This window comes from Podarcis filfolensis (genome assembly GCF_964270895.1).
Source record: "Podarcis filfolensis genome assembly, chromosome: 16".
NCBI classification, from domain to species: domain Eukaryota; kingdom Metazoa; phylum Chordata; class Lepidosauria; order Squamata; family Lacertidae; genus Podarcis; species Podarcis filfolensis.
The window spans coordinates 4453383-4475107 of record NC_139620.1 but is presented as its reverse complement, the minus strand read 5'-3'; the positions used below and the strand labels follow the sequence as shown (position 1 = coordinate 4475107).

The following is a 21725-nucleotide window of genomic DNA, read 5'->3' as shown; positions in this document are numbered from 1 at the left end:
TTAAACCACAGAGCCTAGGACTTGCTGATCAGAAGGTCGGCGGTTCGAATCCCCATGACGGGGTGAGCTCCCGTTGTTCGTTCCCTGCTCCTGCCAACCTAGCAGTTTGAAAGCACATCAAAGTGCAAGTAGATAAATAGGTACCACTCTGGTGGGAAGGTAAATGGTGTTTCCGTGCGCTGCTCTGGTTCGCCAGAAGCGGCTTAGTCATGCTGGCCACATGACCCGGAAGCTGTATGCCGGCTCCCTCGGCCAACAAAGTGAGATGAGTGCCCCTGACCATTAGGTCCAGTCACAGACGACTCTGGGGTTGCAGCACTCATCTCGCTTTATTGGCTGAGGAAGCCGGCATACAGCTTCCGGGTCATGTGGCCAGCATGACTAAGCCGTGGTTGAATCCACAGCGCCACCCTTGTCCCTGTAAAAACGTCAGATAGTTGTTTTAAATTATTCCGGGAGCTGTGGTTATGAGGTCACTGAAGACATGAGCCGAGAACTTATCCCAGTGAACAGAGTCATATTTCCCCATCTGTCGAGAGAGTTAACGGGGCAGGGGACATTCCCAGTCTCCTTGTCAGGTTTGTCAAGTTGGAGATTCCACAACTCTTTGGGGTTTTTTCATGTTGCTTTTCCTCTTTGGTCGGCAGATGAGAACTGCAGGGACAAATACCACAACTGCCCGGTGATCGTGCAGGCCCGCCTCTGCGTCTACTCCTACTACAAAGCCGTCTGTTGCGCCTCATGTACTCACGCCTTGGAGAGGCGCCACGCCGGACCGAGCCGATAGCGCTGGCGAGCGGCAGGATCCTGGACTCCTCGCACCTTTACTTGAACTGGGGACAAGCGAATATATTTCGCGGACTACAGGAGCCCCTGTCATCTGCAAAAAAATAAAACCCCATCCGCTGGAGAGGGATCGCGGCAAAGGCATTGAAGGACCAAATGGGATTCGAACTCGAGGTCCGAGAAATTGCCATCAGTGTCCTCTCCTCTGCTCTCTCCAGAAGGAGTATTTCATACTGTACCCCAGTATTTCCAGAGAAACCTACCCCAAGCTACAGACTCATCGTACTTCCTGCATTTCCTTTTAAGCTGTCCCCTTTCACGGAGGCTAGGAAGAGGGGAGACAAATTGCGACGGCACGCACGGCATTCTGGCAGACCCACAGATGATTTTGGTGGCCTTGGCTTTTAAGGAACTCCCAAGGGGTACTTTTGCACCCCGCTCGGCCTCCTCCCTCCCTCCTTGAAGACACACCGCCAAAATTTTGGTTCCCTCCCGTGAAGCCATCCCCAATCCCCTTCACACACACACACACAGACCCCGAGACGCTCATTTTGCAACCAGCTAAAAGGAGGCCAAAATTGCCTGCACAGTTCCAACTTCAGCTTGTTTTGGGAAACGACGCTACGGATCGTGCACGGATGACCTGACATTGCCGGCGCCGGGTTCGATTCCTCGCGGAAGTCCTTTGGAAACGCACGGGACATGATGTGGAGTTCTGTGGTGGGTGGCTTCGGTCCCCGAGGCCTGGGAACTTGCCTGAGACAAAGCCCAGATGGGGAGGGAGCTCTTGACCCAATCTATACCACCCCGGCCAGTAAAACCCCGCCAGCTGCGGCAAAAAAAGGCCGGTGGGTGGACTGGAACTCGGAGCCCTTGCAGTTCCACGCGCTCCCTTCCAGAGGGCAGCACTGAGTCTGACGCCTCCCAGCCATATTGGCTTTGCTCTAGTATTCCCTTAGGGAAGCGAAAAATATGCATATTTTTTCCCCTCCTGAAAATATACAGTATTGGTGCTACTTTGGATTGTGGGGAAACCTGATTAGCAGCCGAGCAAGACGGTTTCTACAATCTTGCCACTGTTTCCTGATTTACAGTAGGAAGGGGGGACCTGCGAACCCCCAAAGGTCACTGGACTCCAGCTCCCCGCAGCCAGCATGCCCAATGGTGATGGAAGTGGTCAAGTGACCAGCCCAAAATTCCCTTGGTCCAGAATCGAAGTTCCCTGGATTCCCTCAGTTTTGAGCAAACGCTTCTGCAGAAAGACTCTCCAAGCCAGCTTCCCATCTTGCACGTTGCAGCTGGGTTTTCCACGCAGTTCTTGAGGTTGCCAACTTTTTCCGCCTGCCTGTGCTCCTCTGTCATCGACATCAATTCTGCTCCTCTCCATCCCTAGAGAGAAGCACAGCGGGTTTTTGTTTTTACACATCAAGGTGTCCCCTAAAGTCATGTGAGCTTTGGTTTTTGCTGAAGTTGGCAACCTTAGTACTCAGAGAGGTTTCCTTCCTCCTTCCTAGCCCGGGCGGTGTTGCCAAGTGACCAGAAAACCCAGCCCGGCCTGCTGTCGTGTTTCCAAGAGGAGCTTTGCCTGCAGAAATGTGGAAGCGAAGCTCCTCTTACAGCCTAGAGATATATTTTTTTTAAAGCGGCTTGACGATGTCTGCAGATGACTCGGCTGCTAAAGGCACAGGTGCAGGTCTCAGTGAAACAGTTGGCAACCTTCACCTCTAGAAACAGGAATATATTGCCTCCCCTTCTTCGCAGCTCAAATCAAACCCTTTTGTTTTTCTCTCTGCCCTCCCCCCTTCCAAGGGTAGCTTCTGTGAAGGGTTGCCAACTTATTTCTGGGCAGATTTCCTGCGTCACTAACACTAAATCCTGTAGGAGCAGCCGTTGCCATGTCCATGCCTAGGAGGGGCCTGATCTGTTGGATTTCTGCCTGCTACTGAGCCATTGAATGCACAAGAACCCTGGCAGGATGGAAGAAAAGTTTGGAGGGCACACAACCGTAGCATTTATTCTGAAGCTGTGAACCCTTAAGGCATTGTGATGGAGTTTGTGGGGTGAAGCTTAAGAAATCAACAAGGCCCTGCAGTTAATATTTGGACCTGGAGGCAGGGACAGAGCAAGGTGGGGGCAGTGGGGGGGGCAGACAGCCCCAGGTGTCATCTCCGGGGGGGGGGAGCTGCAGCACGCTAACCCTAACCTTCCACCCCCCAAAAAAATGCTCTACAACAAGCGGCAATGGCAATGGATAGATCACAGCCAGTCTTTTTATACTGTGAGTCGATCGCAGTCTCTTGGGATTCCAACTAGATTTCAATGGGGGACAAGAAATTTTCTGCCCCGGGTACTACCTCACCTTGCTACGCCACTGCAGGGAGGGCAGGTAGGGGGAGACACATTTCCGGGGGGGTTGGACTAGATGACCCCTGCAATTCCAACGCTGCAATTCTGTGATTCTAGATTGACAGAATATCCTAAATCCCATAGTTGACACCTGGTTCTGGATTTGCTGCCCACAACAGCTTCTCCTCATAGGCCCAGGTGACACCTGAGGACAGAACGTCATCACCTTGAGTCCTTTGCCAGGGGCCTTTTTTAAATGACAGAAATTCAACAGGTGAAGAGGCATCTACTCCTTGCCGTTCCTCCCTGTAGCAACAGCTGAGTCATGATGGGGGAAGTACCGTATTTTTCCGTGTATATCACGCCCCTGTGTATAAGTCGCCCCCTATTTTTGGGGCCTCAAAATTAAGAAAAGTGGGGGGAGATTGCCCCCTGTGTATAAGACTACCCCTCCCTTTTAGCATTATTTTTTAGTAAGAAACAACAACTAGTCTTATACATGAAAAAGTATGGTACATCTCTCGGATTCCAGCTTCCCATGCAACCATTTTAAACATACATACATGCGCACAGTGCCGAATTTACGTATAAGCTAAACAAGCTATAGCTTAGGGCCCCACTCTCTTGGGGCCCCCCAAAACATGTAAAGGAAAAAAACACTGGATGTACATTTCCAAAATATTAATATACTTCTTCTTAATTGTATTTCAGTTCAACAATTACTTGGATAAGATACATATTTTGTCATGTGCAGATGGCTTTAGATACTTATTAGGTCCATAAATAAATATAGCATATATTCAACACAAAAAAAGGCGACAATTTGTTGCTGACAAAGGACAGCTGGACATATAAAGGGCCCCATCACCTTCAGGAGCTAAGGGCCTCATCAAACCTAAATCCGGCCCTGCATGCGCACATACATAATTTTATTTCTATGTCGCGTTTCAAACTTCCGACTCTACAATTCTATGATTCTATGAAACTTATGCTCAAGGCAGTTTACAACATCGGAAAAAAAATGCATAACTGCAACATAGCAAAAGTACAGTCGTACCTTGGTTTTCAAACAGCCTAGTTCTCGGACGTTTTGGCTCCTGAACGATCGAAACCCGGAAGTGACTGTTCTGGTTTTCAAACATTCCTTTGGAAGCCGAACATCCGACGGGGCTTCTGATTGGCTGCAGGAGCTTCCTGCAGCCAATCGGAAGCCGCGCTTTGGTTGTCGAACGTTTTGGAAGTCGAACGGATTTCCGGAACGGATTCCGTTCGACTTCCAAGGTATGACTGTAGTCCTATATGATAAATAGAACATTACAAAAACACACAGTCAAACTGAACAGTTTCCACATAAATTACAACAAGACCTAAAACGAAGATACAAAAAACCCCGACAAATGACACAGGAGCCTTTCTGGAAGAAAAAGTTGGCAACGTCCTCTCTTTCTGGTAGGCCAGATGGTAGAATGAGCCACAGGGGAGGATATTTGCCAGTACCAATGTGGAAAGGGCTTGTGTGCATCAGGAAGAGAGAAAAAGCAAACCACCCTAAGCGGTTTCCCTGAAGCACTGAGGAGAGGAAAGAAACAGCACCTGTTGAATTTCTTCCTACTGCACCACTCTTAAAAGGTACAGGAGCCCTCTTGGAATCAGGGCTTGGCTTCCCACTGAATTGCAAATAGCTACATCAGATTATCGGAAACGGACAAAAAAAAGGAAAAGCATTTATAGGAAAGACATTTTATAGAAACGGCTCAGAGTGCTCAGATTATATAAATATATATAAAATATATATATTATATATAAATCTCTATGATAAAGCTGAATGTATCTAGGTTTGGTTTGGTTCCCCCTCCCCCAAACACACACCCCCCTTTTTTTTTCTTGGTCCAAATCTAATTTATTTTTTATTAAAGATTTATTTGAGGTTTTATGTCTGGAGTTTTCTCTTTATTTCTTTAGATGATGCTTTAGATGATTTCTTTAGATGCACTTTTCTAATCCACTTCACTGTTGTTTTTCCTCTAATCCGCCGGTATCGCAACAGAAAATCAAGGGTATTCTTAAAAATGGGGATTCCAACTCAAGTGAAACAGTACTATGGATACAGGAATCTTGTAATCTGGAGAGCCAGTGTGACACAGAAATTAGTGCTGAACTAGGACTTGGGATAGTCGCTGCCTCTCTGCCTGACCTTCCTCGCAGGATTGTTGTTGGGGAGATTAAAAGTGGGGAAAGAACCATGCATACATCGCCTTGAGATTCCAGGAAAAAGACAGGTATGATAGAAATGCAATCAGTAAGTAAAATAAGAACAGGGTGCCCTTCTTATTATTAATCTAATTTGTATTAATTTCTTTTTTAACACAGTATTTCCAACATCCCAATAACAAACAAATACACTCTGTGCTCCGCTGAGATTGCGACTTCCCTCCATCCCCTCAACAGGTTTTCTGTTTTCAAGTCTTTATACTGCACTTTAAATTTTCAACTTCTGACCTTCGTAACCCTATAGCCAACTCTGTCTCTTTGGTCTAAGAAGTTTTCTTAAAATTTTGTTGCAGGATTTATTTCAATCCCTCTAGTGTCTTCACATTTTTACAGTAATTATTCATATACCAAAATTACTCCAGTCTCTTTGAAATTTTTGGTCGTCTTGGTTCTGGATTCTACCGGTCAGCTTGGCTGATTCCGCATAGTCCATCATCTTTGTCTGCCGCTCCTCAATCGTGGAATTACAATTCTTGTAATTTCCACCTTTGGGCTAATAAAGTTCTTGCTGCCATTGTGGCATACATAAATAATTTTTGATCTACCTTTGCCATTTCCTCACCTGTCAAACCCAGCAAAAATTCTTCTGTTTTTTGGGTGGGAAGATATATCTAAAAAATTTTTTAAACTCATTGTACAGTAGATCAATTCCCAAAATGCTTTTAATTTATCACAAGGAACAGGGTGCCCTTTTAGGGGTTTCAGAGAAAGTGTGGGCAAGACAAAGATGTCTTCACAAGATGTCTGAAGAACAAATAAACCATGGGTAGGCAAACTAAGGCCCAGGGGCCGGATCCGACCTTAATCGCCTTCTAAATCCGGTCTGCAGATGGTCCGGGAATCAGCGTGTTTTTACATGAGTGGAATGTGTCCTTTTATTTAAAATACATCTCTGGGTTATTTGTGGGGCATAGGAATTCGTACATTATTTTTTTTCCAAAATATAGTCCGGCCCCCCACATGGTCTGAGGGACAGTGGACTGGCCCCCGGCTGAAAAAGTTTGCTGACCCCTGAATAAACGATGCTCAATGGATGGCAGAAAGGTTTGGCATTCCAGAATGCAGGAAACGGCCCATTTGGGGGTCACACACCCCTGTGATATTCTGTAGGGTCCCACAAGTAAAATCCCCCCACAATGATCTAAGTAATCTTACAGGCCTACATAGGGGTAGCAAGTCTTTAACGTTGGACATACCTGGTAGCTGATCGGCAGCCAGTGCTGCTGCCTCAGTCGACACAGCTGTAGAATGGGCGCATCCAGGCAATGTGGCCACAGAATTCTACACCTGATGCAGCTTCCGGACCAGTCTCAAGGGAAGCCCCGAATCCAGTGTATTACAGTAGTCTATCTGTGGGGTCACCAATGCACGGAGGGGCCAAAGTGCCAATTTTCCCACTCCCCCCCTTTTGCTTGTAAATAAAGGAAGGCACATGACCCATTTGACTACATCAAAACCGTGTTTTACTGATTTATTTATTTGGGTGAGGCATGTACCAGACGCCTTTGCAGCAGAGTGCAAATTCCTTCCAGGTATGGGGAGATTCCTCCTTAAATTACACAAAAAAAATGGGAGTCCAGGAGGACTAGTAACTTGCGTGGACCAATCTGCAAAGTGAAGTTGGGGTTTTTCGTCTGGGCTGCTGAGATCATTTTGTCGTTGCTTCATGGAAAACAAACAAAACCTGCTACTAAGAGAAATCCCAGAGGATCTGCTGCGTTTGCTCTGCTGCAGGAGAGTCAACCAAGATACCACGCAGTTGCTGCTTTAGGAAGTGAAATATGAGGTGCGTTTTTGCCTGGGCTCTCAATTTGCTTATATTCTAATATTATCCACCCTCCAGCAGAGGGCAGCGATGCCCTAGCTCAGCTTTCTCTAAGGTCACAATTAGGATAATTCCTCAAACAGCATTAAAAAAACCACCACCACCCAGAATTAAATGAAAAAGGCTTTGAAGGGCTGGTGTTTTGTTTTGGGATTTTATTTTCCTTAAGGCTTTCTGCGTATGGAAAGCTGGGAGGAGATTAACTCTTGCCCTGTTTTCTTTCAGAGCTGAGGGACCTCAGAAAAGCTTGCAATGGGTTGGCGTTTGTTTTTTAATTAATTTTTATTGAGTTTTACATTTTTATCATGCTAATAACATGTCATATAACAGAAAAAAATGATGCAGTTTCCCAAATTTCGCCCTCTGCCCCTCAACTTCCTCTTCTGGTTTTTAACATATTCACTTCCCCTGCTTGCTATATTATATCTTCATATTGAGTTCTTTATATCAAATATTGCTATTCTCTTAATCATTTTAACATCCTGTATCATTCCTGTATTTATTTTGTTAATTGTAAGTGTCTACTCAAACCCTGCTAGTGAGTCCATTTCTTTACATTGCTTCTGTTGATACCTCATAAATGGTTCCCAATCTTTTAATAAATAAAAATTATATTAATAATAATATAATGATGTACACAACATGGTCCTTTCCCCACTTTTAATCTCCTCAACAACAATCCTGCGAGGAAGGTTAGGCAGAGAGGCAGCGACTCTCTCAGATCCTAGTTCAGCACTAATTTCTTCAACATCAACTTTGTTGGACTGGTCATGTTGTGCAGATGCCTGATGATCGTCTTCCAAAGCAACTACTCTATTCCGAACTTAAAAATGGAAAGCGTAATGCTGGTGGTCAACAAAAGAGATTTAAAGACTGACTGAAGGAAAATCTTTAAAAATGTAGTATAAACACTGACAGCTGGGAAACACTGGCCTGCGAGCGCTCCAGTTGGAGAACAGCCTTTACCAAAGCTGTCATGGGTTTTGAAGACACTCGAACTCAGGACGCAAGGGAGAAATGTTCTAAGAGGAAGGCACGCTTGGCAAATCCACACCATGATCAACTCCCACCCGGAAACCAATGTCCCCACTGTGGAAGGATGTGTGGATCCAGAATTGGCCTCCACAGTCACTAACAGACTCATTGTTAAAACCGTTTATGGAAGACAATCTTACTTGGCTCCGAGGGATCGCCAAAGAAGACGACCTTGGAATCTGAATGGAATCCATTCCGGAAGTCCGTTCAACTTCCAAAATGTTCGGAAACCAAAGCGCGGCTTCTGACTGGATGCAGGAAGCTCTTGCAGCCAATCGGAAACCGCGCCAGATGTTCGGCTTCCGAAAATCGGAACACTCACTTCTGGATTTTGATTGTTCGGGAGCCAAGGCACTGGGAAATCCAAGACACGACTGTGTTTATTGTTTCCGTCAAAATTAATTCCAAAAATCTTGTACGTTGCCACCATAACTGATAATGCACTGAGCTTATCACAGTCCCTCCAGCCATTAGTTGATGCAGAAGAGGACATTTTTGACATCTGCAATACCATTTTTGACTGCAGTACCATCTGCATAGTGATTGCAACCTGGTGGGTGTGGCTGGATGCAATCCTGTGCTTTGTCTCAGCGCCTGACTCAGCTGCAAGACAGCAACTGCCTGGGGCAAAGGCGTTGGCAGAGGGACGCTGAAGTTTCCTTCTTCCTAACTCTCTCTTCTCTGCCAGGACATCCTACCTGCCTATAATTGCCCCAAATCTGCCAGCTGCCCTCCTCCTCCTCCTCCTCCTCCATAAACTGCACCCAGAACCAAAACAGCCGCATGGGGAGGGGACAAGCAAAGTTCAGTTCTGCAGCTGGCCAGCACTGCAAGGAATACCGTATTTTTCGCTCTATAAGACGCACCAGACCATAAGACGTACCTAGTTTTTGGAGGAGGAAAACAAGAAAAAAAAAAATTCTGAATCCCAGAAGCCAGAACAGCAAGAGGGATCGCTGCGCAGCGATCCCTCTTGCTGTTCTGGCTTCTGGGATAGCTGTGCAGCGTGCATTGACTCCATAAGACACACACATATTTCCCCTTACTTTTTAGGAGGGAAAAAGGGAGTCTTATAGAGCAAAAAATACGGTAATCATAGAATGGTAGGGTTGGAAATGAACCTCAAGGATCATCTAGTCCAACCCCCAGAAATGCAGGAATTGCAGCGTAAAGAATCTCTGACAAACGGCCATCCAACTTCTGTTTAAAAGAGAGTACACCACCTTCCAAGGGAGCCCATTCTATTACTGCACAGCTCTTAATCTGAAGCTCCTTGTCATCTGAATCCACTGACTCGGGTCCTGCCGTCTGGAGCAGCAGAAAACAAGCTCGCTCCATCTTCCACCGGACGTCCCTTCAGATATTTGAAGAGGATTTTAATAAGGAATGGGGAGGGGGAATTATAATTTATCTTAAAAATCATTGCAAACAGTTAAAATCGTTAGCAGGATTGGAATAACACTTGTAGTGAATTTTGAATATACAGTGGTGGCGATGTAAAAAGAATTGGATTACAGTGGTACCTCGGGTTCCAGACACTTCAGGTTCCAGACGCTTCAGGTTCCAGACTCCGCTAACCCAGAAATAGTACCTCGGGTTAAGAACGTTGCTTCAGGATGAGAACAGAAACCGCGTGGCAGCGGGAGGCCCCATTAGCTAAAGTGGTGCTTCAGGTTAAGAACAGTTTCAGGTTAAGAACGAACCTCCGGAATGAATTAAGTTCTTAACCCGAGGTGCCACTGTATTATAAAAGACGCAGGGGGAAATGATTAACAACAGGACCCACGAAAGGGAAGTCCAGGAGATTGTTTGGAATCTTGCTTTTATGTTGTATGTTGGATATCTGATTGCAAAACTTTAATTTGAAAAACCAAATGAATAAATTTATTTAAAAAGAACAAGAAGAGGATGTCACCTCTCTCAGTCTCTTCCAAGCTAAACAGCTGACCCAAAAACTGTATGCTTTGCATTAAGTCTCAGGTTGCATCCCCACTGACTGGCGTCTCCAGATACTCCTCCTCTGAAACTCTGAAGAGCTTCTGCCAAATAATGGTGACCTGGAGAGAACCATGGCCTGTCTCCATGCAAGGCAGCTTAAGGTCAATGGGTCTCCTCTGAGCAGCTGCAAACAGATTCGATTTTGGAGATCGGGAAATGTGGGCTATATAAATATTATTATTTATTGAATTTTCATACTGCCCTATACCCACAAATCTCAGGGCGGTTACAACCCAAAATCCCAATATAATACAAAATTAAAAACAACCCAATAACACTCCCAATTAATAATAATAATAATAATTCTTTATTTATACCCCGCCCTTCCCGGTTCAGAAAACAGAAAACAACAAATTTAAAACGATGCAACAACAAAAAAGCATAAAATACAGTATAAAACGTGAATAACAATAAATTCAGAATTCATACTAATGCATAAAGCTATTTAAAAATAATGAAATTCTATAAAACCAATTGCAAGCTACTTAATACTATTTTTAAAGGAAAGAGGTAGAAGGGCAGCTTTCCTCGGGAATGGCCCGCAATGACGATCGGGCTTGCAAGGGCGGCCCCGATCCCCGACCCCTCCACGCAGCCACTGACTGCACAGCACGCGACTCACAGCGGGGAAACCCACTGCGCATGCGCGCGTCCCCGGAGCGCCGGCCCCGCCTTCTTTTCCCTCCTCCTCCTTCTCCCTCCCAATCAGGCGCTGGCATAGCCACCTACGGCCCTTCTCTCCATTGCCGCCAACGGGCCCTGACTTGGGGTCCTTAGCCTTCTCCGGGGAGAGAGGGGGGGTTCAGTTAAATTAATAAAAAATAAAACGAACCCCTCCCCATTCGCGTGTGAGGAGAAAGTCAATCTGAGGTGGGGGCGGGAGTTTTTTTAAAAAATGTATTTATTTACCTCACGGCGGGGCGGATAGGGAGAAGAAAGAGGCCCCCTCAGGCGGCGGCGAGGGCAGCCCCGGAGCTGGGCCCGGCGACGGCGGCGGCTGGAAGAGGCTGAGGCGGCCGGAGGGAGAGAGACTGAAAGACTGAGGGAGAGAGAGGCCGCGGAGGGGCGCCGGCTCCTGCCTCTCTCCCACCGCCGCCTCCCTCCCATGGACACGGCGTGAGGTGAGTGCGGGGAAGGCAGGCAGGCACCTCCGAGGGCACCCCCGGGGGGTCCTCCCTCCCCTCCCCCCTCAACGCCCCCTCCCTCCAGGGCCCCTGCCCCCCTCCTGCCCCAGGGGCCCATGGGAGATTTCGCGCCCCCTCCCCTTCACGCCCCCCCCGCAACTGGAACTGCCCCCCAGGGGGCTCAAGGGCCCTTCTTCCCCCCTTCCAACCCCTGCCCCACTGACTCCTTGGGTCTACCCGCCCCCCTCCCCTCTCCTGCCCCAGGGGCCCATGGGAGATTTCGCGCCCCCTCCCCTTCACGCCCCCCCCCCCAAACAAGGCCAGGAACTGCCCCCCCGTCTTTTGCCCCAAGGGGCCACAAGGGCCCTTCTTTCCTCCCCTTCCAACCCCTGCCCCACTGACTCCTTGGGTCTGCCCCCACCCCACTGCCAGACCGCCTCTGGATCCGGCCCTCCTTGCCCCCGCCCCACTTCCTCCTCCTCCTCTTCCCCCGTTTCTTCTGACACGTAAGAGCTCCCCCCCGTTCAGGTCTCCCTGTCCTCCCCCAAAACTGCCCCATTGGCTCCTGGGGTTTCTTTCCTCGGCCCCCTTTCGCCCCCTTCTCAGTTTCCTCCAATGGATCCCACCAGCCTTGGTTTCCTCTGCCCCACTCCCACCTACCCTCTCGCCCCCTTGGCTTCTGGGAGCCTTTGTCTTCCCAACACCCCCCTCCAAAATATTATTCCCCTTACACCCCCTTGTTTTGCATCTCTCCCCGCACCCCAGCCTCCACGCTCTTGTCCCCCTCTCTTTGCCTCACTGATTCCTGGGATTTAGTGGCCCCTGTCCACCCCCCTTTTCTGCAAATAAATACTGGCCCCCTTTCTGCTACCCCCTCACTTTGACACTTGCCACTCCATTCCCTGATCCCCGTTTTCCTTTCTCCTGTCCTTGGATATGAGACACCTTCCTCACCGTTGCTCCTCTATTACCTCTGACCCATTTATCTGTAACGTTAATGTCATGCAGCGGCTTCTAGGGTTTAAATCAGACGACTTCTTCTAAAACAAAACATATTTGGGAGGCGAGGCTAGTAACTTTTTGCAGGCGTATTTCCACACCAGTTGTATCCCACAACTCCTCAAGACTGCCATTTTTTGTTCTTAATGTTAAGGAATGCTGAGGTTTTAATACCTCACCTTTTCCCTCTTCCCCACCCCACTTCCTCCGGGATTTTTCAGAGTCCTTTTCACCCTCCTCGCTGAGTTGCCAAGGAGCAAGTTTCTCTTTTAAAAGCTCTTTTAATTATACACTTGCTTCCTTGTAGGGACGGGAAGATGCGGCTTTGCCTGTGGTGTGGGGAAAGGAGAGTCAGAGCAAGTTTGCCAGTGGTCCTCAGAGCATTTCTGAGTCCTTTCTGGTTTTGCAGCTCTCCGTGCTGAGTGGGCTTTTCTAAGCTTCAGAGACATCCGATTCCAATTACATTCTTACTTTGCAGTTTCTCTGCCTCTTCCACCTCTCCTCTTCTGAGCATTTCCACTTCAGATTGTCTTATAAACCTACCCACCAAGTTTATGATTGTTTTGACATCCCTATATCCCTGCCCACCTTTCCCCCTTGTGAGAACAAGGTACAGGGTTTGAGCCAGGCTTTGCACTTCAACCATAGTGTCCTGAATGTGTATACCAGCTTAAGTTCTGATACAGTGGTACCTCGGGTTAAGTACTTAATTCGTTCCGGAGGTCCGTTCTTAACCTGAAACTGTTCTTAACCTGAAGCACCACTTTAGCTAATGGGGCCTCCTGCTGCCGCCACGCTGCTGGAGCACAATTTCTGTTCTCATCCTGAAGCAAAGTTCTTAACCCGAGGTACTATTTCTGGGTTAGCGGAGTCTGTAACCTGAAGCGTATGTAACCTGAAGCGTATGTAGCCCGAGGTACCACTGTATTTCAGTCTTCAAGGATGAACGCTACCCTTCACCCCTTCAAAAATGGAATATGCTTTTGAACATGAAGTGATGCGTGGCATCCCTCCAGATTTCTGCAAACACCTTCCTGGTATTTCAGTGTTTGAGAGAGATGCTGTGTTTAAAAAGCAGACCAAAAACCCCTGCAACTGAAAGGTTGAGCGAGATGCTTCCTCCATTTCCCCTCCCAACACACCTCGCTTTTCTTCCTACAGCTGTGAAGGATCATCGCAGAGAATCCCTTTGAGTCCCCATCTCCAAAGATGGCTGACTCGGCTGGCATTGTGGGCGAGCATCTCAGCAGGGGCAAGCTGCCTGGTTGGATGGGCACGAGAGAGGTGAGTGGTGGACGGGCCTCCTTCTCTGGGCGTGCGTGATGGGCCTCCTTTGTGGTGTATTGGGCTGTTGTTGTTTAGTCGTTTAGTCGTGTCTGCCTCTTCGTGACCCCCTGGACTAGAGCATGCCAGGCCCTCCTGTCTTCCACTGCCTCCCGCAGTTTGGTCAAACTCATGCTGGTAGCTTCGAGAACACTGTCCCACCATCTCGTCCTCTGTCGTCCCCTTCTCCTTGTGCCCTCCATCTTTCCCAGCATCAGGGTCTTTTCCAGGGAGTCTTCTCTTCTCATGAGGTGGCCAAAGTATTGGAGCCTCAGCTTCAGGATCTGTCCTTCCAGTGAGCACTCAGGGCTGATTTCCTTCAGAATGGAGAGGTTTGATCTTCTTGCAGTCCATGGGACTCTCCAGAGTCTCCTCCAGCACCACAATTCAATATCGGGCTAGTACTTCCCAATTCTTGGATTTTCAAGAAGAGGAGGAGGGAATCATGATTAACTGCAAGTGTGGGGAACCTCTGGCCCTCCAGTTGTTGCTGCACTACCGCTACCCTCATTGCTCAGTTGGTTAGAGCATGGTGCTGATAATGCCACAGTTGCAAGTTCAATCCCTGTATGGGACAACTTCGTATTCCTGCATTGCTGGGAGTCGGACTAGATGATGCTCAGGATCTCTTCCAACTCTACAATTCTATGATCCCTGACCATTGCCCATTCTTGCTGGGGCTAATGGGGGTTGTAATGCAGCAACATCTGGAAGGCCAGAGATTGCCCCGCATCCGATTTCCTTCTTTCTTACCTCTCAAGTCTGGGCTGTTTCCTTCCCTTTTTATCCGGTGCTCCAATCCGAAGCAGACACACACTCCTACCTCTTTCAGCCAATGATTCAATGAGCCTGTTTTGCCAGTAAGAAACGGGGGGCCCTCAGCAGCCTGTTTATTTACAGACCAGTAACACACGAAAAGGCTTCCAGAATGGCTGGTTAAAACAAGGCAGTCTCTGCTCACAGGCTTGCAATCTAAATGGCATGGCACAAAAGGAAAGAGGAGCAGGGAGGGAAACTCAGACACAGATTCTTAAAATGTTTAAATAGCAGTTCTATTGAATGGGAATAGTTCAGGGCTAGGAGGCTCCTGATGGAGCTGGTCTTTCTGCGGAGGCGACAGAACGAGCGCTGCTTTCTAACCTGGCTGGCTGAGGCTCCTTCCAGGTGGGTGTTGAGGGGAGAGGAGGCACGATGGAGCTGGTCTTCCAGCAGAGCTGAAGGGCTCCCCTGAGGTTCCCATGAAACACCCTGCCTGGGTGCCTGTTGTGTCCTGTGCTGGTACTGCTGTTCCCTTCTCACTGTTTAGTTACTTTCGTCATCCTTTCCAGAGGGTGCAGCTATCTCTTGCGTTAAGAAGGACGGAGCCTTGCAGCACCTTAAAGGGCTAACAAACTTCTTGTGGCAGGAGCAGAGAGGGCTCTTGTGCTTGGATCCTGCTTATGGGTTTCCCACAGGCATATGGCTGGCTGCTGTGAGAAAAGGATACAGGATGAGATGGGCTCCTGCAGCGCCCATCTTCCGTTCTTAGGTCCATGTTACCACCATCGGTCCTCTGCATTTCATTTGCCTCTGACCTTGCCGCTTACAATTCTCCCCCACTCCTGAAACTGCATACAGTCATACCTCGGGTTACAGACGCTTCAGGTTCTGCATTTTCGGGTTGCGCACTGCACCGAACCCGAAAGTACCGGAATGGGTTACTTCCAGGTTTCGGCACATGCGCAGAAGCACCAAATTGCGCGTGTGCAGACGCAGCGCTGCGGGTTGCGAACATGCCTCCCGCATGGATCACGTTCGCAGCCCGAGTGTCCACTGTATAGCTCAGTATAACACTTTGTATTGCCTGCCGTACTTTGCAAGAGTTTATGTCACACACAAAAACCATTCATCTTTTAAAGTTGCCAAAATACTTTGCTCTTGTTTTTAAATTGGAGCAGCAGTGGTTTGTGTTTAGGCATTCAGTTTTAAACACCCAGAGGACTCTGTGCATGTGAGCCTTCCCCACCCTGATGCCCTCCAGATATTGTTGGATTACTATACCATATTCCCCGAAAGGAGGAACACAGGAAGCTATCAAGTTAGGGGTGGGTTGCACTGCTTTGCAGTGGTTACGTTCCTACTTGGGTGGTTGTTTCCAGAGGGTGATGCTTGGGGAGGGCTCTTTGGCGCCACGGAGCCTTCAGTGTGGAGTTCCTCCGGGTTCAGTTTTATCCCCCATGCTGTTTTAACATCTACATGAAACCGCTGAGTAGGGTCATCCAGAATTTTGGAGTACGTTGTCAGCAATATGCTGATGCTACATAGCTCTTCTCCTTTACATCTGCAGGTGTGGCAGTGGATGAGCTGAGCCGTTGTCTTGCCTCAGTAGTAGTAGTAATAATAATAATAATAATAATAATAATAATAATAATAATAATAATTTATTATTTGTACCCCGCCCATCTGGCTGGGCTTCCCCAGCCACTCTGGGCGGATTCCAACAAAGATTAAAAATACATTATGCGCTGGATGAGAGCCAACAAATTGAAGCTCAGTCCAAATAAGACTGAGTCTCTGTTAGGGGGTTACACTCCCCCTGAAGGAGCAGGTACGCAGCTTGGGGGTGCTCAGGTGGCCTCAGTGCCATGGAATGCCTTCCATCAGCTTTGGCTGGTTGCCCAGCTGCGCCCCTATCTGGACAGGGCTAGCCTAATTTCTGTCATCTGTACTCTGGTAACCTCTAGGTTAGATTACTGCAACACATTCTACATGGGGCTGCCTCTGAAGGCGGTTCGGAAACTTCAGCTGTGCAGATTTCAGTGGCCAGGTGGTTGGAGCATATTATACTGGTCCTGGTCCAACTGCACTGACTGCCAATTAGCTTTGGGGCCCAATTGAAAGTGCTGGTTTTGACTTAAGAAGTCTTGAACAGCCCAGGACCATAAGAGCTCAAGGACTGCCTATCCCTATATGAACCAACTTTTAGATCGTGCGGCTGTCATTTGAGGGCCTTCTTTGTGTGCGTTCTCCACATGGAAATGAGCCTTTTCTGCGATGGCTCCCTGTTTATGGAATGCTCTCCCCAGAAAGGTTTGACTGCCACCTTCGTTACATATCTTCATCTGCTAGTTAAAAACATCCCTCTTAAGTCTTTGGCCTATATGTTGCTTAATTGGCTAAAGAGTTACGAGGAATGTTTTTGCCTGGCGGCTAAAGATATGTAATGGGAGGAGAGGTATTATTATTATTAATAATAATAACATATTTTACCAAGTCAGACCCTTGGTCAGTTTAGCTCCATATTGTCTACACTGACTGGCAGCAGCTCTCCTCTCTCAGTCCTACCTCCAAATGCCTGGGACCTTCTGCGTGTAAAGTGGGTGCCCTATGTCACTAGCTTTAAAATTAATACTAAGATTCTAGTCCTCGTGGTCATGATCCAATATTTGACTTAGGAATCTGCTTTATACTCAGACCCTTAGTTTATGTAGCTCTGTATTGTCTATGCTGGCAGACAGCATCTCTCTGGGTTTCAGACAGTCCTGCCCGAAGATGGCAGGGATTGAACCCAGGACCTTCTGCATACAAAGCAGGTGCTCTACCACTGAGCTACCGCCTTTCCCCAGGTTAGATCAGTTAGGCAAATTAACCTCTCTAATCATAGATACATAGAACTGCAGAGTTGGAAGGGACCCGAGGGGTCATCTAGTCTAACCTCCTTTCATTGCTCACAGTGATCCTCTCAGGCACGGGTGAGGAGGCTGTGGCCCTCCAGCTCTTGCTGGACTACATCTCCCGCCATCCTCCCTGACCTTGGGCATGCTGGCTGCTGGGAGTTGGAGTCCAGCGAAAGACTTCCGATATGTTCGTAAATTGTTTCAGTATGCCACGGCTGCCGCTAGGACCCTCGTGGCCCAAAAGTGGAAATCCCAGGAAATCCCAACTCTAATAGAGTGGCAGACTAAATTTTTTGAATATACAGAATTAGCAAAAATGACCTATAAAATTCGAGACCAAAAAGTGACAAAGTTTGAAGAAGAGTGGAGTAAATTTGTTGCATACATATGAATTAACTGCAGAAGTTTAAAAACTGTAGCAGGGCTAATATAAATCCTGTGATGTGAATAGAGGGTAAATAAGAATCTGCAAGAGAAGGTGTAAATTAGGAAAACCGTAGCAGGGAAGGAGGGAAGTCTGGGCACGAAATTGCGCAGGGTAAATAAGACAACACAAAATGTTGATTGTAAAACTTTAAGTTTTATTTATATTTGTGAAAATCATTAAAAAGCATTGGGGTGGGGGGAAAGAAAGACTTCTGATATGTCCCGCCATTCCTGTAAGGTAGACCAGCATCATTCATCGCCCAGCACAGGCAGGTGGTTTTGAAGGGGGTGAGTCAACTGCGACAGAATGGTGTGGGATGGCGAAGTGGTTTTCCAGCGCTCGTGGCCCTCTGGGTGTATGTGAGCACATGGCTGTGATATTCCAACCTGCAAGAACTCTGGGAGCGATGACTCTTGTCGCCGCTGCTTCAGAAGCAAACCCCCGGCAGTTGCCACCATCTCCGTGTGACTCAGTGGCTTGGTTCAGACTTGCCTTTTTGTGTGTGTACATTAAAAAAAAAGTATACTCATCCTGCTAAATTGCCCTTGCACAAGTTCAGCTGTCTGCTCCTCCCCGCCCCCTGTCGATGCTGCAAAGTTCCCTGGGATCACTGCCTTCTTGGGTAGAAATCTAGGGCCTCCGCAGCAGCCGTATTCATTTCAATCACTATCATACCACTTTGTTCTGTCGTGGCTTTCCCCCAAAGAATCCTGGGAGCTGTAGTATGTTCAGGGTGCTCAAAGTTGTTAGGAGCAAGCCTCAGCTCCCTTTACAGTTGACAGAGTAGTTTAACCACCCCTCATTAGCAAGACATGGAAGGGTTCCCCCCCCCCTTCTATCTTATCGTTTGCATCATTTTTCAGTTTGCAAAACCTGGTTTAAAACTTGTTTGCGCAAACCCGTTTGGAGGTGGTTTGCAAAAGGCCGTTTCCCTGCTGCGGCCCCCAAGGCATCCTGGGAATGTTAGTTCTTTGGAGGAGCTAGGAGTGACTGACAGCAAGAGCCCTGGTTCCCTCAGGAAACTACAGGTTCCAGGATTCCTTGCTGTAGCTGTATTTTCCAATCCCCAGAGAGAGGGATGGATTGTTAAACCGCTCTATTAATTGCCGCTCTGTGAGGGGGAACAAGGGTCTCCTGCTAATAATTTTCAGCACCCTGAACAAACTACAGTTCGCAGTGTGTTTTGGGGGAAGCCACGGCTGTTTAAAGTGGAATTATAGTGCATATGGGGCACTACCTATTTCAAAAGCCCTCCAGCCTCTGGCATTTCAAAGGTAGACTGCCTCTGCAAGTGGAGGTTGCATGTAGCATCGTGACTATTAGCTTCTCCAGGATTACAGGCTTCCAAATTATTTTCCCGGCCTAATTCAAGGTCTGGGCTTTGAGCTTTTTAAATCAGGGGTGTGGGAACCTGTGGCTCTCCACATCCTGTGGTTGGGCTCTCAGCTCCCATTAGCCCTAAGAGCCAGTGTGGTCAGGGGGGGATGATGATGATTATGATAGCTGGAATGCAGCAACACCTGACGCGCCACAGGTTCTCCACCCCTGTATTAAAGCCCCAAAACAGCCCAGAGGTCACACCAGAGACGCACCACCTCCAATCATGTCCTTTTGTGTCCTTTAAGGCCCTCTGCAGATACCCTGCTCTCTGCCCTTGGTGGCAGCTTCCAAGAGCAGAGCCTTCTCTGCAGTGACACCCCCCCCCACCAGCAGCACCCTTGTAGAATTCCTGGCCGAAGAAAGAGGGGACAGCAGCCAAGGAGAGAGATGTAAGAAATTATTGACTTATTGAAGACTGGAGGGAGCATGGAGGTGTCTTGGGAAGGGAGGAGAGGAGATTACAGGCGAGGACCTTGAACAATGAGGACTAGAATCTTTATATTTATGCAAAGCATCAGCACAAGGGGCCTGGGGTTGATTCAGAGGACTGAGAGACCCTTCCTGCAGCTACCAGAATCTGTCAGAGTGCGCAAGTTTCTGACGCGTCCAAAGTGCTTTGGGCTGACCGGACAGGAGACTTTTAATTTATTTATTTTTTAGCCTTCCCTGGCTCGGCCTCTGTGGAAAAAGCCTAATTCCTGTCCAGCGAGTCTTTCCTCTACGCCAAGAAGAGTCCATACTTGAAAGATGGTGGGGGTTTTCCCAGCTGCCCTGTTTAATTTAGGTCTGGATTGGTGCTGGCTTCATAGACAGGTGTAATCCTGTTCTTCACCTGCCCTCCCACCCCAAAGTCCCTGCTTTTCTTGTTGTCGACTTCAGGCTAGGCCTGCTTTCCTTGACCTTTGAAGCGATTTCTTGACATGGAGTCGGAGAAGGGATGGGGGCTGAGGGGAGGTTGCACTGCTTAACATAGGCCTCGTAAGCGAAACTTCAATGAGAGCCACGTGTTCTGTCCTTGGGAGGTGGGTGGGCAGCAAATTCTGCAAAACGCTCAGCCTTGGGGAGGAAAGTAACACCGTTTAATAGCCACCAGATGTCTGGAGCTTATCCTGGCGCTATCTGGGCTGGTTCCACAATCCCAGCTTCCAGCTTTCATGCAAAGCGTAATTAACTTGGAGAGATCGCTAATCCTGTGCCACGGGGTGCAGCCATTGCCTAGGACAGCTCTTTAAAACAATATAATAATATTTATTTTAAGTTTAGCTCTCCTGGATGGCTGTAAAAGAGCTTTGGATGAATACAGGAGAAGGCCACGAGTCACAATGGCTGTGCACTGCCTCCACGGTCGGATGCAGTAACACTTCTGAATGCCAGTTGCTGGAAGCCACGGGAGGAGAAAGGGTTCTTGCACCCGGGTCCTGCTTGTGAGTTTCCCGCAGGCCCCTGGGTGGCCACCGCTGGGATGGGCCGTTGGCCTGATCCAGCAGGGCTATCCTTGCGGAGGTCTGTTGTGACAGCAGAACCTCCATGCCCAGGGGTAATCTACCTCTGAATACCAGATATTGTGGAACGACGATTGGAGAATACAGGAGCGCTCTGGTCTCGCTTGTGGGCTTCCTGTTGCGGCATCCGGTTGGCCACTGTGAGAACAGGATGCTGGCCTAGATGGGCCCCCTTTGGCCTCATCCAGAAAGCAGGCTCGTCTGATGTTCCTGTATCCTTTTGGGTGGTTTCACATCCTTAACTTCGTGTTTTGCATCAGGTTGCCTCCGATGCAAAGACCCGTCAAAATGAATGTGTGTGTGACTAAGCTAGGGTGATTAATTTCAGTGGGTTTACTTGGAGTAAAATTTAGTTGGGTACAGCCCATTGACTATGCTGTCACCCCTCCCCCATATATATACAGTGGTACCTCGGGTTACATATGCTTCAGGTTACAGACTCCGCTAACCCAGAAATAGTACCTCGGATTAAGAACTTTTGCTTCAGGATGAGAACAGAAATCGTGCTCCAGCGGCGGCGCAGCATCAGAAGGCCCCTTTAGTGGTGCTTCAGGTTATAAACAGACCTCCGGAACAAATTAAGTACTTAACCCGGGGTACCACTGTACAGTCATACCTCGGGTTACAGCCGCTTCAGGTTGTGTTTTTTTCAGGTTATGGACCGCCGAAACCCGGAAGTACCGGAACGGGTTACTTCTGGGTTTCTGTGGTTGCGCATGCGCAGAAGCGCTGAATCACAACCCGTGTGTGCACAGAAGCAGGTTGCGAACATGTATCCCACACGGATCACGTTCGCAACCCGAGCGTCCACTTTATATATTTAAATCACAATCTGTTTTGGGTACTCAGATGAGCAAGGTGAAGAAAAATGTGGTTAAATGTGACAGGAGGGCCTGTGTGGGAATCCCCTGAGAGATCTTGAGCTGCCTCATCCTCTGGCAGTGGAGAGCTAATTGGCTCTTGGCCTCAGGCTGAGCTCCCTGCTGGAATTCCCCCTCCCCGGTTCTCTCCTGCTTCCTATGAAACAGGAGCTGCGAATTTGGGGAGTGACCA

The 21725-nt window shown here is 48.2% G+C and overlaps 2 protein-coding genes across 5 annotated transcripts in view; both read left to right on the top strand.

Moving 5' to 3' along the window:
• Nucleotides 1-5065, top strand: part of ADAMTSL4 (ADAMTS like 4) — a 77523-nt gene extending 72458 nt beyond the window's left edge. For all 3 annotated transcript variants that reach the window (XM_083590943.1, XM_083590944.1, XM_083590945.1), the window contains one exon: nucleotides 648-5065. In XM_083590943.1, the coding sequence (XP_083447069.1) occupies nucleotides 648-787 (140 nt within the window). In that variant the 3' untranslated portion in view covers nucleotides 788-5065. The remainder of the gene's footprint in view (nucleotides 1-647) is intronic.
• Nucleotides 5066-10969: 5904 nt separating this feature from the next.
• The window catches only part of PI4KB (phosphatidylinositol 4-kinase beta), a 49148-nt gene continuing 38392 nt past the window's right edge, over nucleotides 10970-21725 (top strand). The window contains exons 1-2 of one of the 2 annotated variants that reach the window (XM_083591085.1): nucleotides 10970-11382; nucleotides 13546-13668. The gene's annotated coding sequence lies outside the window, so the exon portion shown is untranslated. The remainder of the gene's footprint in view (nucleotides 11383-13545; nucleotides 13669-21725) is intronic. The other variant, XM_083591084.1, reaches the window with a different exon arrangement.